Here is a 25000-nt window from a genome sequence, read left to right on the forward strand (position 1 = left end):
ATGGAGAGAAAGTCAAGTGAAAGACGAGGAGAGGTGATGAGGGAGGGCATTAAGAGAGAGAGAGAGAGAGAGAGAGAGAGAGAGAGAGAGAGAGAGAGAGAGAGAGAGAGAGAATGACGGTGTTTTTATTTTTTTCTAGTTTATTTACTTCTATTTCTTTTATTTATTTCTTCTATCCTTAGGTTCCTTGTTCCTCTTCTTTTCAGTTTCCTCTTTCCACCTCTCATTTCTTTCCCACTTCCTTGCTTTCGCATTCTCTTCCGTCTTTCTTGTCCATCCCATCCCCGCAGCGGCCTTCCATTCCCCTCCTGGTCGTGGTCCTGCCGAAACTCTCTCCCCACTGTGTCCTGGCCGGGGTCAGTGCGTCCCAAGTGACCTGCACCCTGCACCGCCACCCATCACGCTACCCTCTCTCTCTCTCTCTCTCTCTCTCTCTCTCTCTCTCTCGGTGATAAGTGTGTCATGACATGAGGAGTAACTCTCCCGCTGGCCTGCCTGGCGTGGGAGAGAGCGGCCCACCACACTCTGCCAATCCGCGGCAAGGGGAGGCTGGCCGCCACACTCACCACACTAAGCTTTCTGCCTCCCGCAGGTGCCGAGGGTGGCGGTGGGCAGGGCGCGGCCCTGCTGAGGGCAGGGCGCCATGGCCACGCGCCGCTCCGTAGCGTGGGACTTCGTGGTGGTGGTGGTGGGTGCCGCAGCGTTGGTCTTCCTGGTGTGTTTCACCTGGGAGGCGGACCAGTACGCAGGGCCACCACCACCGGCCCCCCTCCTGCCTCGCCGTCCCGCTCCGCGCGGACCCCCGGAGCTGTTCCCGCCCCCTGGACCGCTGCTGGACATGCCGGCGGTGTCCTTCGTGAGCAACACTGAGTGTTTCGGTGAGAGACTGCTGCTTGCCATCCTGGTGGTGTCCCACCCTGCCAACGCGGCGCTGAGGGACGCCCACCGCGCCCACGTACCCTGGGAGGCCCTGGACGCCCTGGGAGCCAGACGTGTGTTCGTGCTGGCGGACGCGAGTGGCGCGGGGCAGCCAGAGTATCCGTCGGTGGGGCGCCAGCAGGTGGCGCTGGAGGCAGGGCGCCACCGAGACCTGGTGGTGGCGGATTTCCCCGAGCACTACCGCAGCCTCACCTATAAACACGTGCTGGCGCTGTCCTGGGCCGCTGCCTTCTGTCCCTCTGCCGCCTTCCTCCTCAAGATGGACGACGACATCATGGTAGACGTGTGGGCGCTGGCTGCCCTGTTGCGGGCGGGGCCTGCCCTTGACGCCCAGGGCAGGCTGCAGGCCGGGCTGGTCTCGGGTGGGCGTCCTCTGGCACGGCATGAGGCATGGACGGCGGGGCTGGTGCAGAGGGGCCTGCGTCCACAGCGGGCAGGTGGCAAGTGGCGCGTCACGCAGCAGGAGTACGCAGGGCACGTGTACCCGGACTTCCTGTCAGGCTGGGCCTACCTGGCCACGCGCCCCGCCGCCACCGCCCTGCTGCAGGCCGCCGCAAGGCTGCCTCCCTTCTGGATTGACGACGTGCATGTGACGGGCACAGCGGCAGCTCTAGCAGGCGTGCCGCGCTACGCCCTCAACCGTCATTACACCTTGCTGCCCTCAGCCGCCGCCTGCTGCTTGGATCTCTCCACCCGCCACGACGCCCCTCTTCCCTCTCCCGCTCCCCTCTGTGACTTGCTGGTGGCGCCCTCCGGCAAGAACGTGACGCTGATGGCGGCGTGGCTGACGGCTGCGCGGCGGTGTCATCTGGAGGGCGTGTGTCCCGTCACTTTCCCTGCCGCCTGCCGCGCCACACACCTGCGCCAGGGAGTGGGCACCGTTATCAAATTGTCTTGACGTGCCGACGCTCGCACGCCCAGCATCGCTCACGCTTATGAATTTTGTAGTGTGACGCATGCCGGTGGTGGGGGAAGGCTGCCGCGGTGCCGCTGTGCAGCAGCCTCCGGCACGGGACATTCCGGCACCACACATGCCCGCTACTCTCAGGAAGTGACAGCCTGGCGTGGGACACTTGGTATTTCCTCCACAGGGAGAGAGAGAGAGAGAGTGTGTGTGTGTGTGTGTGTGTGTGTGTGTGTGTTCACTGTTTGATCTGCTGCAGTCTCTGACGAGACAGCCAGACGTTACCCTACGGAACGAGCTCAGAGCTCATTATTTCCGATCTTCGGATAGGCCTGAGACCAGGCACACACCACACACCGGTGTGTGTGTGTGTGTGTGTGTGTGTGTGTGTGTGTGTGTGTGTGTGTGTGTGTGTGTGTGTGTGTGTGTGTGTGTGTGTAATAGAATAGTGACTGATAAAGAGACGGTTTTCTGTGTTTAATGATGAGAGAGAAAATGTAAGACTTATATAAGGCGAGTTTCCTCCGCACTGAATATGGTGAAGTGTGTTTGGGAGAGTTGTGAAGAGAGTCACGCCGTGCTGCCCTGTGCCAATGATGCCGTCCCCGTTGCGGATAGAAGACACTGCAACACACTGCTGCTGCCTAGCGAACAGTTCATCACCCTGCACGGCGCTGGTCCAAAGACTAGCTAGCTTGTACTGATTGGTGTTTGTAACCACCATAACTTATTCTGCTTTGTCTCTATTGTGAACAGAAATAAAGTGATATTGAAGAAAAAATTGTATTTCTGGCAGATCTAGTGTAAACATGTAAACTGCCACTCAGTGAACCCTGCAAGTCAAACACCAAACTTGATTGGCTGCATTCACACAGAGGCGACCAGGCAGCGTCAGTAGTAGGTACACATCACAATTCAAACAATAATTATATGTATCACATATCATAAAATTGAAGTGCACCGCTTGAAAATTATCCGGAGGTTCCAAGATGAGTAGCTAGAAAAACTCTTTGTTTCCTCACTTTTTGACACACATTGTTCTGTCACATCTTAACACATATATTGTTTCCTCATCAGGATGACTCTCCAGAACCACACAGCAGCATAGTCTGGTTTTCATGGATGTTCTCCCGTGGTTGATACATAACAAGGGCGCCCAAAACACAGCCGTCGTGACCGATTGTATTTTTGGCATTGAACAAGAGAACAAGGTCAACAGCAGCACCAGGAATCTTATTCTGAAACGTTCTGCTCTTTCACCAATGTTTTCAAAGGCCACAGAGATGACTGGCGTGGTTTTCAAGAGTGTTTCCCCCTCTAATTGTGAAAAAAATCTTGATCTGCCACTAGAACAGCAAAACAGTCTTAAAAACAGTGTAACCCCAACCAGAGCCTCATTCATCACTACTTTCAAAGACCAAAGACGATTAGCTTCATTTTCAAAAGTGTTTTCCACTCTAATTGTGAAGAATTCTTGTTATTCTACCTCTAGAACAGCAAAACACCCTTAGAAAACCAGTGTAACATCAACTAGAGCTTCCTTCACCACTATATCAAAGGCGAAAAATCATTAGCTATATTTTTCAATAGAGTTTCCCCCTCTAATTGTGAATAAATCTTGTTAATCTACCACTAGAACAGCAAAACAGTCTTAAAAGTGTAACCTCAACTAGAACCTCCTTCACTATTTTCAAAGACCAAAGAGATGATTAGCCAGGTTTCCAAGAGTGTTTCCTCTCCTAGTTGTGAGGAAATCTTTTTAATCTGTCACTAGAACAGCAAAAAACTCTTAGAAAACCAGTGTAACCTCAACTAGAGCCTTTTGAAAGCGGAGGGGTGGCTCAGAAGTGTTTCAGAATTTGGAAACCGATTTGAGGACACGGAACAACCAAAAAAAAATAATAATAATAATAATAAATAAATAAATAAATGAATAAAATGAATAAATAAATAGATAAATAGGAGACCGTCGCAGGGACACCACACAGGGAAATCTCGTCAAATCATCTCTAAAAATTGTAAATAAAAATATCCCCAAAGATTCCAAGGGAGGGAATTGGTTTAGGTGGAGGTGATAGGGAGGAGGGTATGAGAGGTGTGGCAAGGGAGAGAGGGAGTGAGTGGGGATGTGGAGGTGGACATGGAGTGGGGTTGAGAAATGTCCGGTTTTGACACTTCACGACTGGTCTATGATATTTAGTTATTATAATTGAGTTAATATGTCGCTTTAGCTTAACCGCTTCAATACAGTGCCGCGTTTTCATATTCATTCTGATTATTATTTAGCTATTTTTACTTTTATTTTTTTCTATTATGTTTTATTTATTTATTTATTTATTTATTTTTCTTTTTGTCTTCAGAGACGTATGTGGGGATTAGAATAGTAAAGACTCTAGCCATTAACCCCTTCAATAGTGGGACGCATTTTTTACCTTGATATTTGTGTATAACTAAACTGTTTTATTGACTTTAGGAATGGTCTATGGAGGTCAGAAGAGTCATAGCCAGTCTTCACTATTTCAATCCCCCACATGAGTCCCTGAAGCTGTATTAAATCACCAAATAGGAAGCAGAATCAATATGGAAACGCGTCATGGTACTCAAGGGCTAATCTTCTGACCTCCACAAACCCTTCCTAATGCAAATAAAATCATCTTATCATACCCAAAAAAATATGCTAAAAATGCGTCTCAGTATTGAATGGGTTAAGAATAAGGGTAGGAAAGCTGCATCGTCAAGTAGGAGCCGTCTGTACCTCCACTCAATTATGTTAACTTTTTCAGTACCGGGACGCATTTTTACCTTGAGTTTTGTGTGTGATTAGACGATTCTATTTACATTAGGAAGTGTCCATGGAGGTCAGAAGATTAACGGCCACAGTCCTCTCTATTTTAATCCCCACATAAGTGAAACTACATAAAATCACCAAATAGTAAGCAGAATGGATATGGAAACGCGCTATGGTACTGAAGAATTAAATATGAATGACATGATACGCTAAATTTTGGAGAGTATAGTATCAGCCTTGATTATGTGGGTTTTGAAAATGGTCCTTAAGAGTATACAGCGAGGGTTGATGGTGGGGATAGTGAGATAGACTATAAATTAACTTGTAAACAGCAAACTGAATAGATAAACTTGCCTTTCCCCATATGATAGTTATAATAGCCAGACATTGATGAAAAACCTGTCTTCTGCAGTGTATTTATTACATTGTATTCATAGAGCATGCCACCTTCTCCTTTATCATGTTGTCTGCTGCAAAAGAAGGAAAGAATGCTAGTTTGTTTTACATAGTTGACTTGCACTTTTATATGCTTTGTTTCATTGGCGATAAAATGCACCGTAGCTAAAATGCCATCTGTTGAGCGGCAAGAGAAACGCGTCAGTTTGTTTTGGTTGTGACTTGCTCTTTTATTTTATGACTGTATTTGCTTCTGTTACTACATGGCCTTATTTCACTAACTATAAGGCGTACAGTGGCTAGAGAGCCATCTATTGAGGAGTATATGAAGAAAATAAGTTTGTTTTGGTCTCACTCCTTTATAAAAGAATACAATACTGTGTTCTGTTCCAATAGCCATAACTTACCATAGTCTGACGTCATCTAATAGAAGCAAGGGAAGTACATTAGTTTGTTTGATTATAACCACAGAGATACAAAACTTTATCTGTGTTGTCGTGTCACTACCGTACCTTATTGCACTAACAGCATTAAGATGTACCGTAGCAAGAACACCATCCCTTCTTAACCCCCTTTTCCTTTAGTACTGGGACGCATTTTTACCATGAGTTTTGGGTGTGATTAGATGATGTTGCTCACATTAGGAAGGGTCTACGGGGGTCAGAAGATTAATGGCCACAGTCTTCACTATTTTATTCCCCGCGTAAGTTTCTGAAGATGCATAAAATCGCCAAATAGAAAGCAGAATAAATATAAAAACACGCCATAGCACTGAAGGAGTTAAGGAAGGCAATCACATGCAGTTTGTTTGGATTGTGCCTCACTCTGCGCCTCTTCTGGGAAACCATGAGAGAGAGAGAGAGAGAGAGAGAGAGAGAGAGAGAGAGAGAGAGAGAGAGAGAGAGAGAGAGAGAGAGAGAAAGGTTAATGGAGGAAACAACTGGAGAATATAGAGAGGTAAGAAAAAAATGAATGAAAATGAGAATAGAAAGAACAGAAGAAAAAAAAAAAAAAGGATGTAAATGAGAGAGAGAGAGAGAGAGAGAGATATGAACCGCACCGTAGCCAGCCAGCCATCTGTTGAGCGCCAATGGAACCGTGCCAGTTTGTTTTGGTTGTGTGAGTTCGGGAATAATGTGAGGGTGGATCGATTGTTTTACCTTTTTTACACACCTACATTAACACTGACCGGCAGCTGTACGTGGGGATCTTCAATGGTAAGTCCTCCTCGCTCTTATCCACCTGTTAATTGCCTCAGGTGTGGAGAAATAAGGCGGAAACGAACAACAGGTGAACATGAGTCTGGCTACCTGTTTACTTATTATTGTTGTTTATTAGTAAGAGGAACACGTGGATTACCTGGGCAGTGGTGGTGGTTACGGGGGTTTTGGGGGTGGGTGAGTGGATGGGTGAGGTGCAGGGGAGGTGTGGGTGACGGTGGGGGGAGGTGGTGAAACAGGTGGTGGTGGTGGTGATGGTGGCAGTAGTGATTAATGCATCTTGATACTTTTGTTTATTTTGTCCCCAGGTTAATGAAACGCAGGTGTGGACAGGTTTGGATTGTGTTTATTTTTTGTTTATTATTGGTATCTGAGTGTGAATTCCCGCCATTTTAGTGTGTGGTGAGAGATAAATAGTGAAATGTGGAGTGTCATGTTTTTTTTTTAGTTTTTCTTTATTTTTAGTTTTCGTGAGTTATTATTATTATTATTATTATTATTATGTAGTGTAATGAAGAGGGAATTAATGGAAGATTGGGAAATAATGGTGAAATAGGAAGAGCTGGTCATTATTTTGCAGTGTGTGTGTGTGTGTGTGTGTGAACCAGCAGGAACTTTCAACTGGCAACACTGTATTAATAGGTTGCCATTACAAAAACAACAGACAAAACAGAAAAAAAAAGGATATCAGAAGAGTCATGCTACTGTGGCCTTGTTGCTGTGATGCTGTGATGAGACCTTGGTGCTGTGAGTTGTGGCTTTGTTTCTGTGGTGATGTGCTGTTGTTGTGGTTTTGAATGGCCTTGCTGCTGTGGTACTGTGAGCTGTGACCTTATTGTTTGTCGGTGTGGTGCTGTGCTGTGGTAATTCAGTGTAGCCTTGTTGCTGCGGTGCTGTTCTGTAATCTTATTGCTGTGGTGTGGTGGTGTCACTGCCAAGGAAAGGGAGAGACTGACACTGAGGAGTACCGAGCGAGCAGTGTCTGGCCTATCATGTTTGTTTCTTGCACAGTGCTAGCCAACACAGCCCTTATCAGCCACACCAACCACCACCAACACAGCTACCACCAGTGTCTACCCTCTTAGTGACACTTCAAACCCTTTGTTTCACTGTTTATTTGTTATTATTATTGTTTTTAGACTGATTTATATATGAATGTGAAGAAAAAACTTGAAAATTCCAGTCGAGAAGACAATAGAACTCCCAGAATATTCTCTCTCTCTCTCTCTCTCTCTCTCTCTCTCTCTCTCTCTCTCTCTATATATATATATATATATATATATATATATATATATATATATATATATATATATATATATATATATATATATATATATATGTATGTAGCTATCTTATTATTGCTTCTATTTGTCATGTATCTAATAAATTGCGACTCTTGTTACAGTAATTCTCTCTCTCTCTCTCTCTCTCTCTCTCTCTCTCTCTCTCTCTCTCTCTCTCTCTCTCTCTCTCTCTCTCTCTGGCATAGATAAAAGTTTGAGTACCAGAAGACAGGATGTTCTGATGTGTGTGTTGGAGATAGATGGAGCTACTCGTTTTATTATCTTTGTGGGAAATGACACCCTCTTATTACCAGTTTCTCTCTCTCTCTCTCTCTCTCTCTCTCTCTCTCTCTCTCTCTCTATATATATATATATATATATATATATATATATATATATATATCTCCTTTTCCTTACTTTTTTTGGGAATGTCACTGTTTTTCACGAGTCTTTTTGTTGTGTGTCAGCTCCTCTGGTTTAATTCTTTCAGTACTGAGATGCACTTTTTTACCTTGAGTTTTGGGTATGATTGGACAATTTTATTCACATTAGGAAGGGTCTATGGAAATTTTGGAGATTAACAGCCAGAATCTTCACTATTTTAATCGCCCACATGAGTTTCTGAAGCTGTATAAAGTCACCTAATAGCTAGTAAGTAGAATTAATATGAAAACATGTCATGGTACTGAAGCGATTAATGAGAGAAGATGCGGCAGATAGTGGTGATCTATTTCTCACCTTTTGGTATAAGAGAAAGAAAAAAAGATACAAAAGTGTTACATTTAAGAAGAATGTAAATGTTTCTCTCTGTTTACCATACAAGAAAGTGAAAGACAATAAGAGACGTAGGAAAGATAGTGAAAAGAACGCAAATATAGGTAGTAATCACATGCGTATCTGGATTATAGTAGCCAAAGCCCTGCTGGATACACAGAATTTCCTCTCTTGACCCCTCATAAATTGAGAAAAACATGTACATAACCCAAATGGGTAAGAAAACAATGTATGAAAGCACATTAAATGTATAATCTGATGACACATGTCACCATGCAAAGAGACAGTAGGCACTCCAGCCATGCTGGAATGACGAAGAACGCCACAAACTCACCGAATAGTGTCACCATTACTCGAGCTGTCTGAGGGTGAGAGGAAAGTGGCAGGAGGGCAAGGGAGTAAGTGCTGCCGCCTAGCGGGATCGAGGGATCACGCGCGCGACAGGTTTGAATACGCTTGGGGGCAGCTCCAGATAGTGGTAATACGGATAGTGGCAATCCGGATACACGGGCAATTACTGTACTCTGTACCATTTGATGTGAAAGAAAAGAAAGAAAGAAAAATTACAGCTAAGATGAAATAGAATACAATTGTTTGTCACCATTTGACATTAAAGAAAGAAAGAAAAAAAAAAGATACAAGAAAGATAGTAAAGAATATAACTTTCTTTTACCACTGGCATTTTTTTATAGGCACATTTTTTTCTCTCTTTTTATCGCTCTTGGCCAATGCCCCTTGTAAATAAAAGATAAGGTAAATAAATCTCCTTCCCTCCTCCCACAACCTCACTGGACAAGACTTTCATCCTTGCACTCTTATCCTGTCTGCCTCCCTAGTGCAGGAGTTAACCAGTACTCTCAATCATCCATCCCTTTCTCTGGTAAACTCTGGAACTCCCTGCCTGCTTCTGTGTTTCCATCTATTTATGATCTGAACTCATTTTACCCCTTAAGTACCATAATGCATTTCCATATTCATTCTGCTTACTATTTGGTGATTTTATACAGCTCTAGAAATTGATGTGGGGGGATTAAGATAGTGAAGATTGTGGCCATTAATCTTTTTAGTGATTTTATACAGCTTCAGAAATTCATGTGGAGGATTAAAATAGTGAAGACAGTGGCCATTAATCTTCTGACCTCCATAAATCCTTCCTAATGTAAATAAAATTGTCTAATCACACCCCAAATTCAAAATAAAAGTGATGAACGTGTTAAGAGGAAGATTTCAAGACATATATCCGATTCTTTTGGCTAACTCTCAGACCTGCTTGGGGACTGGCATCAAAATGGGCCTTTTTTGTTTAATTATTTTTGTTGCCCTTTGCCAGATTTCCCCTCTCACATTAAAAAAGAGATCCAAAGCAGATCATTGGTCCATTGGCAATAAAAAGTCTATCAGAATAGACACTCAGCTAAAGAACAACGAGAGAAGTGTCATGCCGAGTGTGTTGAGTGTGTTTTCCGGGAAGCGTTGTGCAGCGATCACAAAAAACTCGCATTTCTTGTTATGAATTTGATAAGAGTACATCACACTTCAACTGCTGATAAGAGACCAGGTGTTTGTGAGTCAACAGTGATAGAGGAAGATATGATTTGCATGAGATAGTGAAGTTTGCTGGCTATTTATTTATCTTATGTAATCTGGCTAAGGGCAACAAAAACAACCAAGCAAAAATACCCACTTAGATGCCAATTCCCAAGCAGGTTTGAGAGAGCTAAAAGAATAGGATAAATGTCTTGAAATCTCCCTCTTAAATGAATTCAGGTCATTGGAAGATGTAAACACAGAAGCAGGCAGGGAGTTCCAGAGCTTACCAGAGAAAGGGATGAATGATTGAGAGTACTGGTTAACTATTGCATTAAAGAGGTGGATAGAATACCGGTGAGAGAAGAAGAAAGTGAGATAAGATAGTGAAGTTTAAGGATGTTTATAATCATAACTGTTAGAGATAAAGCTTTTCCTATTAACCCTTCCAATACTGGGAGACATTTCTACCATGAGATTTGTGTACGATTAGACCATTTCATTGACAATAGGAAGGGTCTTTTTTTTTAAGAAGAAACAAGTAAGAGAAGCAGAAGGGGAAAGTTTATAATCATTTCACCATTACAAACACACAAATTCTTACTCTGGTGTTGAATGACCAAGTTATATTTCTTTTTTTTTCTACCTGCTAAACAATTTTCTCCCCTTTTCAACTGACAACCCATAAATAAGCACAATTTTCTTATAATGATATCTGAAAAAGCTAAAGGTATGTACATATATACATAAACACAAAAAAATATATACTAATTGAATCCTCCCACACAAGTTTCTAAAGCAGTATAAAGCCACCAAATAGTTAGCAGAATGAATATGGAAATGCATCATCGTAGGGTGTTAGAGAGCAGAGATGATCCCTCACCATGACTGTTTTCAAAGGCCACAGCGATGACAAATCAGTTTCTCAAGAGTGTTTTCCTTTTAATACGGTAGAAATCATGTCAAGCTGTCACTAAGACCATAAAAACACCATTAGAAACATGTGTAACTTCAACTAGAGCCTTTTCAAAGTAGCAAAGTAGTGGAGGAGTATAAAAAATAAAGACCAGGTGAAATATTGTGCAAGCATTCACGTTTAGATTATAGTTAATTAATCATGGTTAGCAGAGGAGGTGAAATGACTCTAGGGAATATAAAAAAGGTAAGGGAAGCTGCAAGAAGCCACCGAGCTTACACGTGGCAGTCCCTCTATGAAACACCTTCCTATTTCCACCTATCATCACCATCCATATATTTGTCCAGTCTTATAAAGCTCCCTTGTGACTCAGTAATAACATCATATATATATATATATATATATATATATATATATATATATATATATATATATATATATAGAGAGAGAGAGAGAGAGAGAGAGAGAGAGAGAGAGAGAGAGAGAGAGAGAGAGAGAGAGAGAGAGGAAGTGGTGTGTGTGTGTGTGTATTTACCTAGTTGTAGTTTTTATGCTCGTGTGGCCCCGTCTCCATATCTACACTTATCCAATTTTTCTTTAAAACTATGCACACTCGTTGCTGACACCACTTCTTCACTCAAACTGTTCCACGTCTCAACACATCTTTGCGGGAAACTATATTTTTTAACATCTCTCGGACATCTTCCCTTCCTCAGCTTTTTACTATGCGATCTTGTGCTTCGAATGTCATATTCTTCTCTCAGGATCAGTTTCTCATTATCCACTTGGTCCATTCCGTTGATCAATTTAGAAACTTGTATCAGATCCCCTCTCTCTCTTCTCTGTTCCAGGGTTGGTAGATCCATAGCCTTTAGTCTCTCCTCATGTGTCATCCCTTCAAATTCTGGAACCATTTTTGTTGTGTGTGTGTGTGTGTGTGTGTGTGTGTGTGTGTGTGTGTGTGTGTGTGTGTGTTGTGTGTGTGGACAGTATACACTCACTTTATGGATGAATCTCATACTAATTTTGTAAAAAAAATAAATAAATAAAAAAAATCAACGTAACTTAATCCTGTAAAGTCATGAATAAGTACACACACACACACACACACACACACACACACACACACACACACACACACACACACACACACACACACACACACACACACACACACACACACACACACACACACACACACACACAAACATAAGTAAGGTATAGAATGTCACTACTTGTTGAGAGAGAGAGAGAGAGAGAGAGAGAGAGAGAGAGAGAGAGAGAGAGAGAGAGAGAGAGAGAGAGAGAGAGAGAGAGAGAGAGAGAGAGAGAGAGAGAGAGAGAGAGAGAGAGAGATAGGATCAGAGAAGGATGATAGGAGAGAAGAAGGATGGAGTTGGAGAGAAGATAGATAGAGGAGGAGGAGGAGGAGGAGGAGGAGGAGGAGGAGGAGGAGGAGGAGGAGGGAGCAGGAAGGCAGGAGGGATGCAGGGAATGAGAGGTAGATTTCTCAGTCCTTGTAAGGCTTCAGTGTCAGTGTCTAGACTCCTATGTGGTGTGCGGTGGTGTGTGGTGGTGTTTGGGGGTGTTTGGTGATGTTTGGGGGTGTTTGGTGGTGTCTTGTGGTGTGTGCTTGTGTGTTTGTATCTGTGTTTGCATTCCCTAAATCCCGAGAACTCTTTCCCTTAACCCCTTCAGTGCTATGATGCATATTGATTCTGCTTAGTATTGAGTGACTTTATACAGCTTCTGAAACTTATGTGGTGGATTAAAATAGTGAAGACTCTGACCATTCATCTCCTGACCTACATAAACCCTTTCTAATGTAAATGAAATCTTGTAACCACACCCAAAACTCATGGTAAAAATGCATCCCAGTACTGAAGGGGTTAAGCTGCCAGGGACCCTGCATCATAGACCTTGCATTTGGGACTGTGGTATGTTAGGGACCAGGGATGTCTTCCCTATATAAAACTGAATTCTCATCTTCCCCCTTCATTCCTGCTCTTTTTTCCTTGCTAGTGTCTGTGTGTGAGTGTTCGAATGGTGTTCTTTGTGGTGATTGTGTGTGTTGGTGTGTGAGTGTGTTAGGATAATTATTGTGTGTGTGTTGGTGCTTGGTGGTGATTCTGTGGTGTTGACAGAATGTTTGGTGTGTGTTAGTTTGTTAATGGTGATTGTGGTGGCGTTGGAGTGTTAGTTTGTGTACGGTGGTGATGGGTGGTGTGTTGCAGTGTGTTGGTGGTGATTCTGTGGTGTTGCAGTGTGAGATTCTATGTGTTGTTGTGTTTTGGTGTTGCTTCAAGATATGTAGTGTGTTAGTGTGTATTTGTGCTCATTTCAGTTTTTTTTTTTTTTTTTTTTTTTTGTGGGGGTGCCTAGTAGTATGTCAGGTTGTGTGTGGCATGATAAGGGAGTTAATGAATAACAGTGACTGCCATTTGCTGTGTGTGTGTGTATGTGTGGAGGGAAAGGGGAAGGGGCATGATAGAAAAGGAATTAATGAGTGTCAGGCATGATGAGGGATGTGAATAAGAAGTGAGACAGTCAGTATGAATAAGTGAACATGTGGTGTGTGGTACCTGGCTGAGTTTGTGGCAGTGAAATGGAGCAATGAATGGTGAATTATTTATTCAGTTTTTGGCATGAGAAATATTGAAGGAAAACTGACTAAATTTCTGGTGTACTGTTTTAAATTCAATGGATGATAAGAGACTGAAAAGAAAGCAATGAATGACTGATAGTGTGTGATGGAAAATTGAAACCCTAAGTGACTCCACAGTGCTTTCGTCTGCACCTCACCAACACCAGTGACATTTGAAGGTAAACATTATTGCCATAGCAGATATTTGGAGTACAAAGATATAGGTATAACTTAGCAATGCACTGTACACTAGCTATCTTTTTTTATGTAAGAGTGGAAACTGGCTAAGGGCAACAGAAAGAGTTAAAGAAAGAAAAAGTCCACTTAGTTGTAATATTAATATGTTATGGTAAGCTTAATCTCTCTCTCTCATTATTTTTGCAATGAATGATGAACTTGTTTAGCTTTTTATTGCCTCCATTGTTGACTTTTTCAATGGTCTGTGGCACATTTGTCATTAGGTAACCGCTGTGAGATGTCCTTCCTTATTACACAGCCACCTCCACTTCTTGTATTGGCTGGAAATAGCAAAATTCTGTGACTTCTTGTCTTGTAGATGCTTATGAAGACTGTACATTGCTTTCTGTGTAGTGAATTGTACTATATACCATCACCATAGAAACATTTATAGTGCTGAAATAGATGATTTAGCAATGAATTAGTGACTTTTTTTTTCCCACAATCATAATAGTCGTGGCTATGTCTCTAATTCAGAATTCTTAAAATTACTGTTCAAATTCCTGTTGCATAGTTTTTTAAGACATTACAGTAATTCAGCTCTGTCTTGCTGTGATGATGTGTGCAGCAAAGCTATGGGTGAAACAGCATCCCTCCTTCTGTTAGCCTGTGTTCACTACATAAGCTTGCATTCTCAAACACTTCTGCACTTCACCTCCACCATTTCAAAAGGTTTTATTTAAATATGCAGTAAGCCCCGCACTTGGTGAATTAATTAGTCTGGCGAAACTACCGCCAAATGCGAATTTTGCCAAGCACAAGTTTTTTATACCATATAAATTGCCTAAAAAATGCCTCAATCAGTCTTTGGTCATTGCCAAAGTCTCTCTTTTGACCCCTAAAATACCATCTTTTGAGCTGAAATAAAATCTTTTGCTTTCACATATTAGAACACATATATAAAACAGACCAGTAAACAATAAATAGAACTAATAAGACATGATATAAAGGCTGCAACTCCTGTCTTTCCACCTGTTTCCCTCGTCAACTTTCGTCCTTGCTGCCACCACCATTGTCCTTATCCCCACCAGTACCACCTGTTGCACTGGTAGAGGCCATGTTGACAGTAAATCACCAGAATTCGTTCCCACACTAGCAGAACAGATGGTAGCACAAACAAAATGGCTGCAGGGGACTCTCACACTGCGTTCTGATAGGTTTAGAGAGAGAGGTCTGACGTCACCGGGGAGCCGCGTGGTTCGCCCTGGGACTTCCAGGGGACCACCAAGTTTGAATTCAAATCGCCAAGCGTGCACTCGGTGGTCCGTGGCCACCCTACCGCCAGAAGTGGATTTTGCCAAGCTGAGATTTGCCAAGTGTGGGGGCTTACTGTATGTGGGTTGTCTAAGGTGTTTTTATGGTTCTAGAGGCAGATTGACAAGATTTCTGCATTATTAACTGGAGAAACACTCTTGAAAACCCTGTTAATTATTTCTGTGGCCTTGGAAAATAGTCATGCTGAGAGAGAGTAAAGTGATACGACCTTAGATTATTTATAGACTGTATACTTGATGTCACCACTGGAGTCATTTGTTTATGATGCTGGTGTGCTAAATTAGTAAGTGACACATACGTACATTTGTAGATAAGGACTCACTATGTATCTGTTTATGCTCTCCCACCCTTCCTGTGATAAAATATATACTGTCAACACACACACACACACACACACACACACACACACACACACACACACACACACACACACACACACACACACACACACACTCACACACACACACACACATAAGGTTTGGTATGGGAAGAACAACACAGTAGTGATAAGCATAAGGATAAAAAGTGATGGAAAAGAATTAATAATCATGGTGACCTATGTACCTCCTAAAACAAATTCTTGGACATTAAGGGAATACGACAATATGATCAAGGATACTTTACAGAGTTTGGAAAGTGTATTATCTGGAAAAAGAAAGGTGATACTAGTAGGAAATTTTAATTGTAAGGAGGTGGATTGGGAAAATCTAGTAAGTGGTGTTGGAGAGGAAGCATGGGAGAGAGATTTCTTAATCTAATGATGGAAAATATGATGGAACAGAGGGTGAAGGAAAATACTAGATATAGAGGAGATGATGAACCGGCTAGACTGGATTTGGTGTTAACAAGAGAAGTGTACCTATGTGGAGATATACAATACAAGTGTCCTTTGGGAAAGAGTGATCATGTGGTTATGGAAATGCAGATAGCAACAACACAGCGAAGGAAGGACGAGACATACAGGAGTGGTAGATTGAATTATAGAAAGATGGACACAGAAAGTTTGAAAAATTATTTCAGAAAATTAGATTGGGAGGAGATGTTACAAATCAGAGAAGTGCAAAAAAATATGAGATTTTTATGAAATATTATAAAGAAGGAGTTATGAAATTTGTACCAAAGTATAAACCGAGAGAGGAAGGAAGAAAGGATTGGTTTAATGCAACTTGTGTTAAGGCTAAGGAAAAGAGAGATGTGGCTTGGAAAAGATGGAAAAGAGCAGGAATATACTAAATAAGGAGAATTATAGAGTGGCGAGAAATGAGTATGTGAGGGTAAGGAGGAGGAAGAAAGAAAATTTGAAAAAGATATTGTAGACAAGAGTAAGGAACATCCAAAATTGTTTTACAGGTTCATAAATGGTAAACTTAAAAGAGAGAGTCCATTGAAAGATTAAAAGGAGAGCAAGGGATAGTAGATGACCCTAAGAATATAGCGGAATTGCTAAATAATAGGTTTCAGCAAGTATTTACTAAAGAAACAATGTTTGTAAAGCCTCAGAATGTACAAGGAAATGTGCACATGGATGACATTAAGATACCTAAAAGGAGTTATATAAAATGTTGGAGGAACTTAAAGATGATAAAGCGATGGGACCAGATGAAGTTTCAGGAAAATTATTGAAGGAGTGTAGAGAAGAATTGATTGATCCATTATATGATATTATAAGGTGCTCATTAGAAACAGGGAAGTACCAGTAGAGTGGAAAAGAGCTGAAGTGGTGCCCATTTATAAGGGAGGCAGTAAGGAAGAGCCTCTTAACTATAGACCTGTGTCTCTAACAAGTGTGGTCGGTAAGATTTGTGAGAGGGTGATAAAGAAATATTGGATACGGTTCCTGGAGGATCATAAGTTATTATCGGATCATCAATTTGGCTTTAGGAAAGGGAGGTCATGTGTAACAAATCTACTGAGCTTTTATTCAAGAGTGGTTGACAAAATACAAGAGAGAGAGGATGGATGGACTGTGTATATTTGGATTTAAAGAAAGCTTTTGACAAGGTACCTCACATGAGACTGCTATGGAAATTAGAGATTTATGGAGGACTGAAAGGAAAAGTGTTAAAGTGGATGGAAAACTACTTGAGATGGAGGGAGATGAGAACGGTAATAAGGGATGCAAAGTCGGACTGGTTGGTGGTGGAGAGTGGAGTCCCACAAGGCTCAGTGCTGGCACCAATACTTTTCCTTGTATATATTAATGACATGCCAGAGGGAGTAAACAGTTATATTAATTTGTTTGCGGATGATGCGAAGTTGTGTAGGTGTGTGAAGAGTGAAGAAGATTGTGAAATTTTACAGGCAGATCTGGATAAGATTTGGGAGTGGAGCAAGAGGTGGCAAATGGAATTTAATCTGAGCAAAAGTCATGTGATGGAGATGGGGAAGAGTGGAAGACGGCCAAGAGGGTCATATAAGATGGGTGAAGAAGTAGTGTTGAAAAAGGTGGAAAAGGAAAAGGATTTGGGAGTGATAATACAAGACCATGGGCAGTTTGAGGCTCATATTGATAAGATGTTTGGAGAAACGTATAATTTGATAAAAATATTGGATTAGCCTTCCATTATATGGATAAAGATATGATGAAGAAATTAATTAGTACGGTAATTAGACCAAGATTGGAATATGCTGGAGTGGTTTGGTCCCCTTATAAAAAGAAGCATATAAGGAAGTTGGAGAGATTGCAGAGAATGGCAACAAAAATGGTTCCGGAATTGGCAGAAATGACCTATGAGGAGAGATTAAAAGAAATGAATTTGCTTACCTTGGAACAAAGAAGAGAAAGAGGAGATTTAATACAGGTTTATAAACTGTTGAACGGACTGGATGAAGTGGATAATGAGCAAATGATGTTGAGAGAGGAAAACTTAAATAGAACTACGAGATCGCATAGTAAAAAGATAGCCAAGGGAATATGCTTGAAGGATGTGAAGAAATATAGTTTCCCACAAAGATGTGTGGAGGTGTGGAATGGTTTGAGTGAGGAGGTGGTGTCAGCGAGGAGTGTGCATAGTTTTAAAGGAAAGTTGGATGTGTGTAGATATGGAGACGGGGCCACACGAGTATGATACCCAGGCCCTGTAAAATTACAGCTAGGTGAACTAGGTGAATACACACACGAGCATAAAGCCCAGGCCCTGTAAAACTACAACTAGGTAAATATGTATTAGGTAAATACACACACACACACACACACACACACACACACACACACACACACACACACACACACACACACACACACACACACACACACACACACACACACACACACACCAGGCTGGCTGTTCCTCATTGGGTGAGCAGATATAAGAGGCAACTAGAAGGAACAGAATGAGGTACTGCAACACTTCCCTCTGTGGCTCCCAACACACAAATGAGAGAGAATGATCAGGTGAAGAGAGAGAGAAAACAATAAGCTGAAGAATAGTTATCAGTACACTTTTAAAACAACAAAAATATGACCAACTTTATATAACTTTCTTTTTGTAACTTTGGAAATTATGATCTTTTTTTCTTTCTCCGATATAAGAGTGATGAAGGTAAAGAGTATTTATGAAACACACTTTCAGAATTACATAAATATTACCTCCATATTAAAAATTTTTGTAACTATTTTGTGAAGGATAGGATGAATTGAGTACTACTTTGAAATAGAAAAATGACTAGTTAATCTATCAATATCCTTAATAGTTACAAGAAATATCAAACACATTACTACTACTAAGCAAAAATTTCAAGGCATTTTTAAGGTATTTAAGTGTGTGTGTGTGTGTGTGTGTGTGTGTTTATTAACCACGTTCGCCTGTTGCCCCACGTAAAAAGCTCAGAGCTTATACTGATCAATCTTCGGGTAGGACTGAGACCACATCACACACCCCACACACAGCGAGGTCACAACCCCTCAAATTACATCCCGTACCTACTTGCTGCTAGGTGAACAGGGGCTACACATTAAGAGGCTTGCCCATTTGCCTCGCTGCTCTCAGGACTTGAACCCAGGCTTTCTCTGTGTGTGTGTGTGTGTGTGTAAGAGAGTTATGTTGAGCATCCTTATGAATTGACTACGGAACTCTTGAATGTTAAAAAAGAAATGACCTTATTAAACCTCACCATTACATATCCTATCCAAAACTATCAAGTCCCTCCCATCCTATCTTTTTTCCCCTGTCTCATATCCTGTTTTGTCTCACTGTTTATCTTCTCCTTAACCACACAGACTTTTCCCTGGTATTCTTTCACACTAGCTACTATATACCTTAACCTAACCTAACCTTTGCCTTACCTGACCTTACCTTACCTAACCTAACCTAACCTTAACCTTACCTTACCTTACCTTACCTTACCTTAACCTAACCTTTCTCAAACTTATTTTATACTTACCTCACCTAACCTTTCTCAAGCTTACCCTATTCTCACCCAACTTAACCTAACCTAACCTGACACCTCACACGGCCTGTATACACACCAGGCACCGACACAAGCAGTACAAATGGCTTTCAAGATGAGGATTAGAGTCGAGTCTTTTGAAAGGTGTTCGTGTCAAGACAAGAGCCTGTTCTTCTTTGCCTGCATTATGTTCTTTGTGTTTTTTTGTCGGTGAAGGTGTGTGTGTGTGTGTGTGTGTGTGTGTGTGTGTGTGTGTGTGTGTGTGTGTGTGTGTGTGTGTATTTACCTAGTTGTATTTACCTAGTTGTAGTTTTACAGGGCCTGGGCTTTATGCTCGTGTGGCCCCATCTCCATATCTACACTTATCCAATCTTACTTTAAAAGTGTGCACACTCGTTGCAGACACTACTTCTTCATCTAAACTGTGTGTGTGTGTGTGTGTGTGTGTGTGTGTGTGTGTGTGTGTGTGTGTGTGTGTGTGTGTGTGTGTGTGTGTGTTACCAAGGAATAAAACATGGAGATAAATTTGGAGAAACACAACCTATCCAGAGTTCAAAAAGGAAAAAAAAAGACAAAATAATGATGATGAAAAAAGTTTGTGGTGTGTGTGTGTGTGTGTGTGTGTGTGTGTGTGTGTGTGTGTGTGTGTGTGTGTGTGTGTGTGTGTGTGTGTGTGTAGGATTGTATCAGTCTAAGCTGGGTGTTATGGTGAAGAAATTGATCCTGGTAACCACAAGTCAATATCAGTAACCTTATCAGTGATGAGTGATAATTGATAACTGCCAACCTATTGTCCAATATCCGATGACTCAATCAATTCAAAATTTCAGTACTATCAGTAATGACATTGATGTTTTATTGATATTTTAAAAATTGACCAATCAAAATTTTTTTTTCATCTTTACCTTAAACAATCTTGAGAATTTTTTGAAGAAAATAAAATTCAATGTTAAAAAATGAAGAGAATAGTTTTAAGGAAAGTAACTACATGCTCTTGTTCTAAAAATCAAAATTGATTACTATTACTTAAAAAAAAAAGTGCCGATGATTCAATAATGCGGGAAAAATAAATGTCAGATACTATCTGATAACCAACGTTGCCAGCCTTGCACTGCTCCTGGGAGTGTTGCAATGGCCTTGTTGTGCCGCACCACTCGCACAGAGACCAGAGAGCCTGTCACTTGAAACCAGCCTGCAGTATCGTTGCTGTTGTTGTTGTTGTTGTTGTTGTTGTTGTTGTTGTTGTTGTTGTTATTATTGTTGATGTTAAATTGATGTGGTTCTTGTGAAAATTTTTTGGCAATTCTTTGAGTTTTGAGTGAAGTGAATGTAAATTTTTAATTGTGAAGTCTGATATATTTACTGTTTGCTCTACTATTGTTGTTGCTGTCATTATTATTATCATTATTATTATTATTATTGTTGTTGTTGTTGTTGTTCGTATTATTTTTCTAGTTGTGGATACTACTACAAATTTTTCATGTAAGAGTGGAAATCTGGCCAAATGCAACAGAAATTACTAAACAAAAAAAATGCCCGCTTAGATAATTAATAATAAGATGATAAACATGTTAGAGAAAATGATGATGGCAGTGGTGATGACAGTGGTGGCCCAGTGACCTAGTAAGGGTGAGACACAGGATGCAAGGCAGGGAGTTGTGACCTTGTAGCCTTATAACGCTGCTATCTATCCTTGGTAGCTGTGACAAAGCTTAACTCCTTCAGTACCAGGAGGTGGTTTTATATTCATTCTGCTTACAATATGGTGATTTTATACAGCTTCAGAAACTTATGTGAGGATTAAAATAGTGAAGACTGTGGCCATTAATCTTCTGACCTCCATTGACTCTTCCTAATGTCAATAAAATGGTCTAATCATACACAAATCTCAAGGTAAAAATGTGTTCCAGTATTGAAGGAGGTTAAGCCAGTGTGGTGTTTGGCTAAACTGCTTAATTATCAGAATAGGACTTTGTGTGGTGGTGGTGGTGGGAGTGGTGATGATGATGATGATGGTGATGATGATGATGATGATTATGATGGTGATGATGATGATGATGATGATGATGATTATGATGATGATGTTAAAAAGAGCCTACACATGTTCTTTATTCACCCCTTCAATACTGAGATACATTTTTACCTTGATTTGTAAGTGTGATTAAACAACTTTATTTGCATTAGGAAGGTTCTGTGGGGATCAGAAGATTAATGGCCAGACTCTTCACTACTTTAAACCCACCATATATTTCTGAGGCTTTTTAAAATCACCAAATAGTAAGCAGAATGAATATGGAAACCCGGCATGGTACTGAAGGGGTTAAATGTGCCTGTCAGTATCCACCTACTACGTTCATTCATTAATTTGTCTACTCACTTAACGCTCTCTAATGACTCAGCACTGTCACTAATTGTTGAGTCTTCCATTCATCTAACACTATTTTAGATCCAGTTCCTTCATGTCCGTTTCTTGAGTCAACACTGTGAACCCATTATATCTTGTGCTCTCCTGATAGCAGTGGTGGTGGTGGTGGTGGTGATTGTTTTACTGAAAGGCATCTTCACCAGTTATCACTATTCAAGACAGACTGACAGACCGACAGAATAACAACAGTCCTCAGTAGTATTAGTAAAAGTATCTGCAAGTCACTAACCTTGAGAAGTGTTGTCAAGTTTGCACACACACACACACACACACACACACACACACACACACACACACACACACACACACACACACACACACACACACACACACACACACACACAACTTTTTTATTATTATCATTGTTTAGTTTTTTCTCTTTTCCTTTTCAAGTGTGGATAGATTATGTGTTTCTCCCAATTTATTTCTTCTTTCTCTTCCTTGGTAACACACACACGCACACACAGAGGTGATGGCATAGTGGATAAGGTGGTGAGAGTGATCGGAAGGCGTTCACGTGTTAATCCACCACGTACCATTGAAATGATTTGTCGAGTGGTTTAAAGTTACCTACATGATACCAAGGTTCCAGGTGGTTACATGAAGAAGGATGTGCTTGGGTGGTGATATGGGCCCTAATATGGCTACTACTATAAATAAAATTGCCTGCGTGGTAGCCATATTAGGCCCCATATCACCACCCAAGCACATCCTTCATGTAACCACCTGGAACCTTGGTATCATGTAGATAACTTTAAACCACTCGACAAATGGCAAAGTTTCAAGGTGGTACGTGGTGGGATTCGAACCTACGTGTGGACGTGTGGGTGGAAGCTGAACAGTGCTTCCTATACTCTTTAAGTAGACCTACAGACACTATAGGCCATAACATAAACACACACACACACACACACACACCGGTAGCTCAGTGGTTAGAGCGCTGGCTTCACAAGCCAGAGGACCGGGGTTCGACAGATATTTGGGTGTGTCTCCTTTCACGTAGCCCTGTTCACCTAGCAGTGAGTAGGTGCATGTAAATCGAGGAGTTGTGACCTTGTTGTCCCGGTGTGTGGTGTGCCTGGTCTCAGACCTATCACAGCACTGCAGCACAAACAGTGAAACACACACACACACACACACACACACACACACACACACACACACACACACACACACACACACACACACAGAGCACAGTCCGGTAGCTCAGTGGTTAGAGCGCTGGCTTCAATTCCCGGACCGGGTTCGATTCCCGGCCGGGTGGAGATATTTGGGTGTGTCTCCTTTCACGTAGCCCTGTTCACCTAGCAGTGAGTAGGTACGGGATGTAAATTGAGGAGTTGTGACCTTGTTGTCCCGGTGTGTGGTGTGTGCCTGGTCTCAGGCCTATCCGAAGATCGGAAATAATGAGCTCTGAGCTCGTTCCGTAGGGTAACATCTGGCTGTCTCGTCAGAGACTGCAGCAGATCAAACAGTGAAACACACACACACAGAGGGATCTGATACAAGTTTATAAATTGATTAACGGAATGGATGAAGTGGATAATGATCCTGAGAGAAGAATATGACTTTAGAAGCACAAGATCGCATAGTAAGAAACTAAGGAAGGGACGATGTCTGAGAGATGTTAAAAAATTTAGTTTCCCGCAAAGATGTGTTGAGACTTGGAACAGTTTGAGTGAGGAAGTGGTGTCAGCAAAGAGTGTACATAGTTTTAAAGAAAAATTAGATAAGTGTAGATATGGAGACGGGACCACACGAGCATAAAGCCCAGGCCCTGTAAAACTACAACTAGGTAAATACAACTAGGTAGGTAAATACACACACACACACTACTCTTTCAATACCACTCATTTCAAAGGCCACAAGATAAGCCAGGTTCTCTAAAGCATTTTTTTCAGTCAGTCGTATAGAAATCTTATCAATCTGTCATTAGAACCTTGAAAACACCCTTAACCCCTTCAATACTAAGACACATTGCCATATTCATTCTGCTTTCTATTTGACAATTTTATACGGCTTCAGAAACTAATATGAAGGATCGGAGTAGTGAAGACTGTTACCATTAATATTGTACCCTTCATAGACCCTTCCTAATGCAAATAAAATCGTCTAATGGCACACAAAACTAATAGCAAAAATGCATCCCTGTACTGAGGAGGTTAAAAACACTTGGTAAACTTCAGCTAGAGCCATTTCAAAGTAAAGTAAAAAACAGTTAAGATTTTAAAGTGTGGTCCTGTGAGGTATGAATATATGTGAACAAGGGCAGAGATGAGAGTGGCTGCCTTGTGTGGGCCTGGTGGCTTCTTGCAGCTTTCCTTATAGTGCTGTTGTGTCTGTGTGTAGGAATGCAGTGAATAAATACAGACCTGGAATTTGAATCTTACAGAGAGTGATGTATATTTCCACTTCACTTCCTTATATCTGTGTTCATTCCATTAGCTAGTTTTGTCAGTCTCTCCTTCATACACTGTCTTCATATTAACGAGTGTGTGTGTGTGTGTGTGTGTGTGTGTGTGTGTGTGTGTGTGTGTGTGTTTGTTTGTTTGTTTGTTTGTTTGTTTATTCCTGATAACTTCTTTGGTTCTCAGTAAGGAAGAAGGAAAGCTTAGGAATATAAAAAATGTGTGTGTGTGTGTGTGTGTGTGTGTGTGTGTGTGTGTGTTTGCAATAACTTTTCTTTTTTTTATGGTAAGGAGGAAGAAAGAAAGATAGGAAATAGAAAGAAAGAGATGAGATGTGTGTGTGTGTGTGTGTGTGTGTGTGTGTGTGTGTGTGTGTGTGTGTGTGTGTGTGTGTGTGCGCACACGTAGAAAATAATGAGAATGTGTTGTGTTTTCATGAGACTAATAATTCTAATCTCTCTCTCTCTCTCTCTCTCTCTCTCTCTCTCTCTCTCTCTCTCTCTCTCTCTCTCTCTCTCTCTCTCTCTCTCTCTCTCTCTCTCTCAGTAAACAAAGGAAACATAGCTTATAACACTAATATATTAAAAGAAACAATATTTTGCAATATTATTTAAGTCTGAAGTTGAGAATAATCACAAATTTAATGACATGATTAGCAAGAAACAATAAATCCACTTAAATTTAATTACTACCTGCTTGCTTATTAATAAATGTTTTACCTATTTATTTATTTATTTATTTATTTATTTATTTATTTATTTATTTATTTATGGTGGATGATTGGCAGGTATGTGTGTGTGTGTGTGTGTGTGTGTGTGTGTGTGTGTGTGTGTGTGTGTGTGTGTGTGTGTCTCTCTCTCTCTCTCTCTCTCTCT

The 25000-nt window shown here is 41.3% G+C and overlaps 1 protein-coding gene across 2 annotated transcripts in view; it reads left to right on the top strand.

The window, feature by feature from the left end:
• Positions 1-19564, top strand: part of LOC123507948 (lactosylceramide 1,3-N-acetyl-beta-D-glucosaminyltransferase A-like) — a 24430-nt gene extending 4866 nt beyond the window's left edge. For both annotated transcript variants that reach the window (XM_045261310.1, XM_045261311.1), the window contains exons 2-3: positions 593-2079; positions 19509-19564. In XM_045261310.1, coding sequence (XP_045117245.1) covers positions 644-1837 — 1194 coding nt within the window. In that variant the 5' untranslated portion in view covers positions 593-643 and the 3' untranslated portion in view covers positions 1838-2079; positions 19509-19564. The remainder of the gene's footprint in view (positions 1-592; positions 2080-19508) is intronic.
• The last annotated feature ends 5436 nt before the right edge of the window (positions 19565-25000 follow it).

This window comes from Portunus trituberculatus, chromosome 23 (genome assembly GCF_017591435.1).
Source record: "Portunus trituberculatus isolate SZX2019 chromosome 23, ASM1759143v1, whole genome shotgun sequence".
Taxonomy (NCBI): Eukaryota; Metazoa; Arthropoda; class Malacostraca; order Decapoda; family Portunidae; genus Portunus; species Portunus trituberculatus.